We start from the raw sequence: 10,000 nt of genomic DNA on the forward strand, positions 1-10,000 counted from the left end.
AATATAACAAACAAACATTCTTTGATTTTCATCACCAAAGTCATTTCCGTATTTTTTTTCTCAGGATCTTTTTTTTTTTTTGGTCAAGGTTTTTTAGGTTTTTTGTTTTTAAAAATAGAAGAAAAAAGAAACACATTGCTCTTAAAAACATCTATCTATATATATTTTTACATATATATACTTTTTTCTTTATATTCTTTTTTTTAATTCCTGAAGTTGACTTGGTATCCCACATAGTGGCATGCACATTGCACATGCAAATCTTGTAATTAAATACTTCTTTTATCCTAAATTGCCATTTATGTTATTTTATTTTTTATCTCTTTCCCCCCCCCCAAAAAAAACTTGCTAAATGAATACTGTATGGTTTTCTACTGTGGCACTGGTGAGTTTGTTCAAGGGCTGGATTTCAATGGTGGACATGCCGATGGATGGAGCGATGGATGGATGGATGGAGCCCGGAAGTTGCTTCAAAGAACGCCTCGGGGTGGGGTGGCCTCTGTTATTGTCTGTGCATCTCACACTGTTGGTTGTTCAATGCAGAGTTCACCATGACAACAAACACCAGAATTGAAACCCAGGTATGGCAAAAAAACAAACGTTATCCTCAAAAGGAACCAACTGAGAATGCTCGTGTTTCACTCAACAACATCTGCCGACACTCCTCCCCTGTTACCTGAGACAGTGGTTAGCACACCTCCAGGTGTTTTGGATGCAGAATGCAGGCCCGCAGCTAAAGGGTTTCCCGAAAAGGCGATTCTCGGTAGAGGTGTTTCTGAAGCAACTTGTTGTTCTTCACATGAGGCGGTGGAATGGTTTTCTGGTTGGAATGGAGAGCACGACGGGGAAGGGCCTATGAGGGTTGCTATGGCGACAGCTTGGGACTCTTTCACTCTCTTCCACGTGAGTCACTTTATAAAGACTGCTGAGTGGATTTGAGTCTCTTAGTTTTGCACACACACACACACACACACACACACACACACACACACACACACACACACACACACACACACACACACACACACACACACACACACACACACACACACACACACACACACACACACACACACACACACACACACACACACACACACACACACACACACACACAATGCATATGCTGCCAGTGGTGATGAATGTTATATCACGTCTCAAACAAAGCTGGATCCCGCCACCTTGCGTTCATGAGTGGAATTACAGGCAATGGAGCGAGAGCGATAGAGATAGAGGGAGATTGAGAAAGAGAGAGGAACAGAGCAAGAAAAAGAGAAAGAGAGAGGATGAAAGACTGAGAAAGAGATGGAGAGAGGGTGAGAGAATGTGCAAGACATTGTGTTACCAGGTGGATTTAGTCTCCTTCCAACAACAAAGCTGGTGAGAGATAAATTCAACCATCAAACTTGAAAGCAAAACCAAAAAAATGAATAACAAAGCTGAGGCAGACCAAGGCAGACCAGAATGAAGGCAGTGATGCAGCAAGGAGACGCACAGCACAGAAAAACAACCAGGGCAGATGATGGTTTGGATTTGATCCCCCAGGATCTTTATAGAATATGTATGTACAGAAGAGCTTACAGAGATGAAGAACATACAGTGGCAAGATTTGATGACACACACACACACAGACACACGCACACACACACACACACAAACCCTGCGATGATCTGGATTCAGAACAGGAAGTGGGCAGGCAGCTGATTGGATGGCAGTGATATGAGGTGAAGTAACCATGGCGACCGCTATGGCAACGATTAGGAGCATACAGCGGCGCGGGGAGTGTGTTGCGCTACCGATCTCCGGTGTAGGTGGCGTTTCCACGACAACGCAAGGCACTGAAGGTTACCTGTTGCAGCACATGCACACACACACACACACACAAACACACCTACACACACTCCCTCACATGTCAACAGACACATTCACACACCCATTCCCACACACACACACACACACACACACACACACAGAGAGGGCCATGTCTGTTCCGCCAGTATAACCCCCATCCTTCCTTGTAGCTCCCATGGGTGGCACCCTCCATTCCAAAGGTGAGTCATGATGCATGGATATGGAGGTCAACAACCCAAATGGCCCCTGAACACCAACACGGAGCTGGGGGTGGGTGTTTTGGTGATGGGGGAGAGAGTTTGTGTCGTGTGGGTGGGTGGGGTGATGTCCAGTGCCATCGTGAGATTGTGTGTATGAGTCTATGTGTTTCGATTATTCCGCAACTCGTGACATAACCACTATTAATACTATTAGAGCTACGACTAAAAGACTACAGCCCCCACCTTCCATGTCCCCGTATCGATCACTACGGACCACTACCACGAACAGCACCCAGGTGGACCATCTCTCTCTTTCCTCCACACTCACCGCCCCCTCCCCCCATCTCCTCCCTCTGGGTGGTGATCCCACCACCGTTCGCCCCCAACCCCTAACCTCGATCTCCGCTGCCGAAACCACCACGACCACCCCCAACCACCCCCCTAACCTGACTCAAGCATGCACACACTGCCGCCTGTGAAGCGGGGGCGGGGCAGCGTCGGGACGCCGCTACATCAGCACTACTATACAGTGAGACTCCACGTGCCTTGGTCTCTCAAAACATTTACACTTTAGGTCTAAGTTCGCCTTTTTTCTAAAGAGAGCCCTTATTGGTGTACCGACACACACTTGGCTTGTGTGTCTGTGTGTGTGCTTGTGTGTGTTTGATAAACTTTGGGTTGTGTGTGGGAATGAGGACCACAAGCTCTGAATGAGAGAATGTGATGGAGGAGTTACAAGGATGAAGCAAATACAAAGAAAACATTTAGTGGAACGCTCGGATGAAATAAAAACAAAAAAATAAATATGACTTGCAACCCCCCTGCACAGTGCCCAAATACCCGATGAAAACAACAAAATCAACAGCAACAACAACGTTGAAAAGAAAACACCCAAATTATAAAAGATCATTTTGTAAGGATGGGTCTTTTGTTTTGTTGTTGGGAAGCACGCACACAACATGCGTTCGGACAGAGGGCAGTGTTGTGTGTCGACCATTTTGGATCTGCGGTTACAATTCTGGACGAAGCATGTGGTCGAGTGGAGAGCCAAAATGGAGGAGGGTTTCCCCTGTTGCGCGTTGAACCCATGAGCGGCCGGGTGCAACTGGTTATCAGAGCTATAGTGGGCTGTGCATGAGGACGCGGAGGGGAGCCAGCGTCTGTAATGTACGGCTTTGAAGAGGGAGGAGAGGGGAGAGGAGAGGAGGGGAGGGGGGGAAGAAAGGAAGGGGGGTGGGAGGGGGGTGTCGACATTACAACGTCTGACTGAATGGCTATGCCAGGTAAAACCATACAATAACTCAGTTAAGCTCCTAGCATTGTCAGCGGTCGCTCTTCTACGGTTATCTATCTAACTAGCTAGCACTAGATTGACCTGAGAAGTGAGCAAACAGCTTTTCACCTTGGTGAACCTCTCTCTGTCTCTCTCTCTCTCTGTCTCTCTCCACGGGACCCAGGCTATCTCCACGCCGGACAGCAGACAGCTTCATGCTATGCTAATGGAGAGGTAAAGTGGAAGGCTAAGGTTAGCTTGCAGCATTCAGTGTTCCAGCCGTTCCAACTTGTGTGTTGTCGTTGTGTTTGTAGTACAGAGAGTTACTTGATAGCATACAACGTGGTTCAAGATTTGAAAATTCTCAAAGAAACCACTCAAAGAATTAAAAGACAAAGTTTTTTTTGTTTGTTTGTTTGTTCGTCTTTTCGGAGGGAGAACTTCTAGAAAAGAAACACAATCTGAGTTCTAGCTGAATGTGGGGACCAAGGAGTGCGACACCGCAGCCTGATGTTGACTTCTGCCTCTAAAGTCAACTTTTAGTCTCTTGGCTTTTTATTCCAAAATTAAAAATCAACACAAAAGATTAGTCCTGTCTCCGTGTTTGTGTGGAAGCCAGTAGGACTGTCTTAAGGCGTGGCGTGGTCGATCTTTACTTCCTAATCAGGGGAGGGTCGGGGGTTCGAGGGGCCGGGGGCGTGGGGTCGCGGGGTCGCGGGGTCGTGGTCTGCAGGGGTCATACGTATGACTTGGATACAGAAGGCACTGCGGCTCTGTAAATCGGCCCAGTTTAACAGATCAATAAACAAATTAGAAGATATATATATATATATATATATATATATATATATATATATATATATATAAAATATCAATATAATAAATACTGTAACGAATCATGAACAAATAAATATGCAAATAAATAAATAAATAGATCAATAAATTAATAACCAAATTAATAAATAGATTAATCACCAAATAAATCAATAGATTAGTAACCCAATTTATCAATAGATGAATATACAAATGAATAAAAAGATTGATTACTAAAACGAATAGATTGATAACCAAATCAATAGATTGATAACCATGAATACTGAAGAGGGTTTGAAAGACAGATACCAGTTGCACCGCGTGTTTATTTAGCTAACAATAAGCTAAGATTGCGGCTAGTTGTGGTGTTACGGTGGGGTCAGGGGCTGGGTGGATGTGTGTTTGAGTGTGTGAGCATCATAATCATCTTATAATCATTTCATCTGGGTAGAGATGAGGTTCTCTCATCTGGTGCGCATCCTTTCTCCCCATAGAGTCTCTGCATAGAGTCAGTGCTTGTGGTTTGGGGCTACGTGTGTGTGTGTGTGTGTGTGTGTGTGTGTGTGTGTGTAGGAAATCTAGTGTGTGTGCGCATGTGTAATAAGATTGTACTTTTTAACAGAAGGCAAAATATCTCCTATCTGAATATCTGTATTATATTATCCTATTATTATCATAATATTTCTTATCTATATACTATGTCTACTTCTGAAATTAAATCTAGAGTTTTGTTCGTCCTCTCTACGTTTGCTCTATATATAATCTATATATAATCTACATATAATCTGTTGCCATGACCGAAAGGATGACAACTCCTTCCTGTTCCTTCCTGCTACGCTGAGAGCAGTGATGTCACAGCAGATGGACTGAGTGAGGTAAAAAATAAACTAAGAGAGACAAAGGGAGAGAGCGGGGAAGAGAGTGAGAGAGAGGGGGGGAAGGCAGACATTTCCAATGAGTTCTGGCAAAAAGGCGTCGCCAGTGGCAACCGGCGGTTTCCTCCGGTGGAGCAGCCTCACTTCCGCCTGTTCTCTGGATGGTCATCCTGAGCTGAGGTGGGAAGTGGGCGGGACCGGTTGGCGGGTTATTGGATACTGGGGGCGGGGTTTGGGGTCCATGAGGTGGGGTTGGGGAGGGGGGTTTAGGGCGGTTGGTGCAACTTTGGCACAGTCCCTGTGTGTTTGTTGTCGACTACTGCGGACACACTTTAGACACCCATCGAAAGGGGGACACAACATAATAAAATCCAAAACCAAAAGAAGACGAAAAGAACGGTAGTGCGACGTGCCATGTTTAAGGGAGGGTTGCCACTCAAGATGTGCAAAAAACAGACGGATGGGTTGTATGTGTGGATGACGTCCCTCTGGTGGCCAGAGATGGCAACAGCACCTCAATACTGTCAACACACTATAATACTGCACTGACACCGCCAGCAGGAGGGAACCCAAGGAAAACAACAACAACGATAACGACAACAACAACGGCAAAGCAATTAAACAACAACAGACTTTCCCAGAAGGTAAAGGCGGACTTCAGCAGATGTTGCGGTTCGTGTCGCCGAGATTCACTCTCCACCCAAAAAACATCTAATAAGCCATGACGTCCTGAAATTCTTTGTTCACTAAAGAGACCCCAGCAACAGCAGGAAGTCCCTCAGAGAACTTACAGTAGACTGCTGTGTATGTACCCGGTGGGTGGTCTGAGAGTTGGGGGGGGGGGGGGGGGGAAAGGGGGGTATTGTTGATAAAAAACAAGATGGGCATAGCATTACCAAACTCCAAATGAAACAACAGCATTACAGTAACAGTTCTACAAATCATTCATCGTCATCATCTTCATCATCATCATTGTTATCATTTTTTCATTGACATTTATAGCATTTTTCATAAGACTATCATCGTTAACAAGAATTAAATCCGGTGTGGAAAAAAAGGTCCATTCCTCATAAGTCTCTCTCTTTTTTTACCACTCTCACTCTTTCTCTCTCTCTCTCTTGTTCCTAACCATGCATGACCAAAGGTTTAGCTATAGCTTAGCAACGCTAGCAGCATCCACTTTGCACAAGACTCTCAAAATGGCCGCCCATTGTCGTGCGCGTTCGAAAGAGAGCGAGTGAGGACGAGTGAGATAGAGAGAGAGCAGGAGGAAAGAGAACTTCTTGGATGGACCTCAATGGAAGGGTTTCCTTAATAAACCAGGTCCCGCTCACACCAGTTAAACTGCCTCTCTAGTATGTATTTAATCAATCAGTCATGCAGGTTTCCATCAAGTTTTTGGACTCTGAGAAAAATATCGAAAGGAGGCTGAGCGAATGCAAAGAAAAGAATCAAGCTCTAATGTCCCGAACAAGAAGTAACCGATAGAAGAAATACTGAAGAAATACCTTCCACTCCTCCGCCCATTACCACTGTGTGATGTCATTTCCTGCCATTTTATCCATAGCGTCCAATTCAACTCCTCCCACATACCCCCGGGGAGACAAAACGACATAGCGCCCCCCCCTCCTCCCCCAAAAGAACCCACTCGCCAGCACACAGGAAACAGGAAGTGAGGTCACACAGTGCCCCTTGTTACATTACCACCACCACCACCACATCACCACAGAGGAAGTGGTGTCAAACCAGTGCCGTCAGCATTAATTGAGTCTATAACAGTAAACAGAGATGATAAAACTCATCAAGTATCAGCCAACACTGGGATTGGCTGGTTTTTGCAGTGTAGGCGGAGCTTCCTGGTTCTGTCCCTTAGGAAGGAGAACAAGTTGAAGTGGTTCTGCTCCTCCGTGTGAGGTGTCGCTCTCGTCTTCAGGGTTCAAGTCAAGTGGTTTCCTGGAGGCATAGCTTGGCATGTAAGGGAAGGGTCCCTGGCTTCTAGTCGTTTGTTTCTTCTTGTCGTTGTCGTTTCCCTTCTCTGGAAGAGGAGAGCAAGCCTTAGACCCCTCCTCCTCCTATGCCTACGAGGGCGGGAGCGGGGGGAGAATGGGGTTCGGGGGGGGGGGGGGGGCAAGGAACAACTCTGCCGAAGCGAGGGGACGGAGACAGGCCACTGAGGGGGAGTCCCTGCCATCCCTGGGCGTGTGAGCCTCTAACGAGCCAACAACATGCTCTACCTGGGATGCGGACCGCCCTCCCCCCCGACCTGGTGCACACCTGTCCGACATCCTTCCGGGCGCTCACTCCACTGAACCCTGGTCTTGCTGGCCCCGCAGAGGATTCTGGGTAGTGCAGTTCTGCGGCGGACGTCTGCAGGCGGGGGGTGGGTTGCAGGGGAGCTGGGGGGGGGGGGGGGGGGGGGGGGGTTCAGTGTGTTGCTCATTGGTCAGAGAGCCGTTTTATTTGTATTTTTTTTTTAAGAGTCTCCCACACTCACCCCCTCGTCGCCCCGCCTACTTCCTGTAAGCAGTCTGGACCCCGAAGCCCCCCCCCCTCCCAGCGTGTGTTCCAGTCTCTCCTCCTCCCTCCTCCTCCTCCTCCTCCTCCCCCCCCCACTCCTCCTCAACCCTCTGTCCCGGCGGTCGCTAGCACCAGTCATCCTCGTCCGTCTCGCTGTAGGGTTCGTGGGGGCCCCTAGGGGGCCCGCGGGCATGCGGGGGCCGGTGGTGAGGGTGCGGGGCCGCCCCCCCCGGAGGGCCCCGGCGGTGCGGCGAGGTGGAGGACGAGCGGTAGCCGTTGGGGACCCGGCGGGGGTGCGGGTGCGGGTGGGGGGCCGGGGCCGGCGGGGGCCCATGGCGGGCAGTCCGGGGAGAGCGGGGGTGCGGGTTGCCATGGGACAGGCTCTGCTCGTAGGCGGGGGGCTCGTGGTGGCGCTCGTACTCGTAGTCCCGCTCGTAGAAGGGTCCGTCCCCCTCGGGGCCGTCCCCGGGCGGGGGTCCGCTCCAGCGGCCCCGGTGGGGGGAGCGTGGGGAGCCGTGGCGCGGTGAGCGGGGCGACTGGCGGCGCGTGGAGCGCGGCGAGCCTTGCATGGAGGTGGAGCCCCCCGCGCCGCCGCCGCCGCCGCCGTGGTGCGGCGAGCCGTGGGGAGAGGTGTGGCAGGACGCCGGCCGGTGGTGGTAGGCCCGCTCATGGTCGGGCGGGGAGAAGTGGCGGGGAGACGGTGAGCGCAGGCGGCCCCCGGGGCCCGGGGCCCCATAGGCGGGCTTGCGGACGGCCGGGGAGTAGTTGACGTGAGGCCGGGGCACCGCGGGGGTCTGCGGCAGCTGGCGGCGGCCACGGCGTGGCGTACTGGTCCCCGAGGTGGAGGGGACCGGGCTGGCGCTTACGGAACTACTGCCCTACAGCAACATGTAAACAAGAAGATCAAAACAACAACAACACACACACACACGCAACACACACCAGCAAACAGCAGAGGCACCAAAGATAGACAGGTAGAAATGGAGAGATAGAGAGAGAGAGAGATAGAGAGAGAGAGTGAGAGAGAGAGAGAGAGTGATAGAGAGAGAGAGAGAGAGAGAGAGAGAGAGAGAGAGAGAGAGTGAGAGAGAGAGAGAGAGTGATAGAGAGAGAGAGAGAGAGAGAGAGAGATAAACACCATTGATAACCATTCAGAAACATGGCAATGAGGCAAAGAATTTACATAGAAAAGCCACAGGTCACATGGGAAAATAGACAAGTGACAAAAGAAAAGGCATAAAACAAAAGAAGAAATTGATATCAATAAGTAGGTGAATTTAAAGCAGCATTAAGTAGGAACTTAGAGGGTTCCACTGATTTGCTATTACAGTTAATGCACTGCAGTGATTGGTTAATATAGGCAATGCACTGCAGACTTATAAAGACGCCAATAATGATGATAACTTTCCAGTGCAGTGCAATCTTCACGATGAATGTTAGCTGCAATTAGCACCGTGGTTACTTTGAACAAAAGACAACAAGTTGTGTCCTCTAAAATATCTCTTTAGAGTTTATACACAGGCACCATGGAAACTGAATATTCCTAATAATTCCTAAATAATACTTGCATTGTTTTCGGTGTGTTGATACGTTTAATTGCACTAAATTCCTCTGTTGCAGAGTTATCCAAAATGTTTCCATTCACAAATAAGAGTTAACAGTGGAAGAGCAACTACACACTAGACCACCCATGTGACAGCTGGTTGCCACCCATCGACCTTAGAGACATACGCGGTAAACTACCACCCCTTCTCCGGGTTCTTGGCTAGGGTACGTCCATATAGGTAAAGATCAAAATCAAACAGGCTAAGGTAAGGTTTTAAAGGTGAGGATGAGGTTTAAAAAAGTCTGTAGGTTAAGGCGACATCCATAGGTTAAGATACGGTTTTACAAGTAAAGCTAATTTATGGGAATTTATTGTTCAAGGTACGTTTCCAAGGCACTATGCTATAGGTTGAGGTACGTTTCTAAGATAAAGTCCGTAGGTCACAGGTTCATTCTTTTTTTGGCTGTTGGCTGTATTCTGCGACTAGGTCCTGACTGAGCAACACAGAGTAGAGCGGGGGAGGTGCGAGGGTGTGATGGAGTGACTGTATGCCAGGATAACGTGTCTCCCCTTAAGGGGCCCCCCCACCTGTCGGCCGCCCCGCCCCTCGGGCCCCTCGCTGGGGGAGCGGGACCAGTTGCGGTCGCGGTCACGGTCGTGTGGGTGCCGGTGGGGGTAGTCGTGGCGGTCGTAGCGCTCCTTGTCCACGGAGCCGTGGTGGTGGTGGTGGTGGTGGTGGTGGTGCCGGCGGTCCTTGGCCCGGCCCCGCTCCCTCTCACGCTCCTTGGGAGGCAGCTCCGCCGACTGGGTGGTGGTGCTGAGGTCGGTGCCCAGGCCTGGAGGTGGCAGGGAATGGGACAGGGGCGGCGTTAGAAGTCCTGGGGGACCCGAGAGAAATAAATCGGGGGGACTAAATCGGGGCGCC

At 49.5% G+C, this 10,000-nt stretch overlaps 1 protein-coding gene across 1 annotated transcript in view; it reads right to left on the bottom strand.

Moving 5' to 3' along the window:
* Nucleotides 1-7,649: 7,649 nt before the first annotated feature.
* Nucleotides 7,650-10,000, bottom strand: part of LOC307071319 (voltage-dependent P/Q-type calcium channel subunit alpha-1A-like) — a 79,683-nt gene continuing 77,332 nt past the window's right edge. The window contains exons 38-39 of the mRNA XM_079730305.1: nt 9,664-9,911; nt 7,650-8,407 (exon numbers count right to left, since the gene is read on the bottom strand). Of these exons, the coding sequence (XP_079586431.1) occupies nt 7,655-8,407; nt 9,664-9,911 (1,001 nt within the window). The 3' untranslated portion in view covers nt 7,650-7,654. The remainder of the gene's footprint in view (nt 8,408-9,663; nt 9,912-10,000) is intronic.

The sequence above is a fragment of the Pollachius pollachius genome (genome assembly GCF_949987615.1).
Source record: "Pollachius pollachius genome assembly, chromosome: 2".
Lineage (NCBI taxonomy): Eukaryota > Metazoa > Chordata > Actinopteri > Gadiformes > Gadidae > Pollachius > Pollachius pollachius.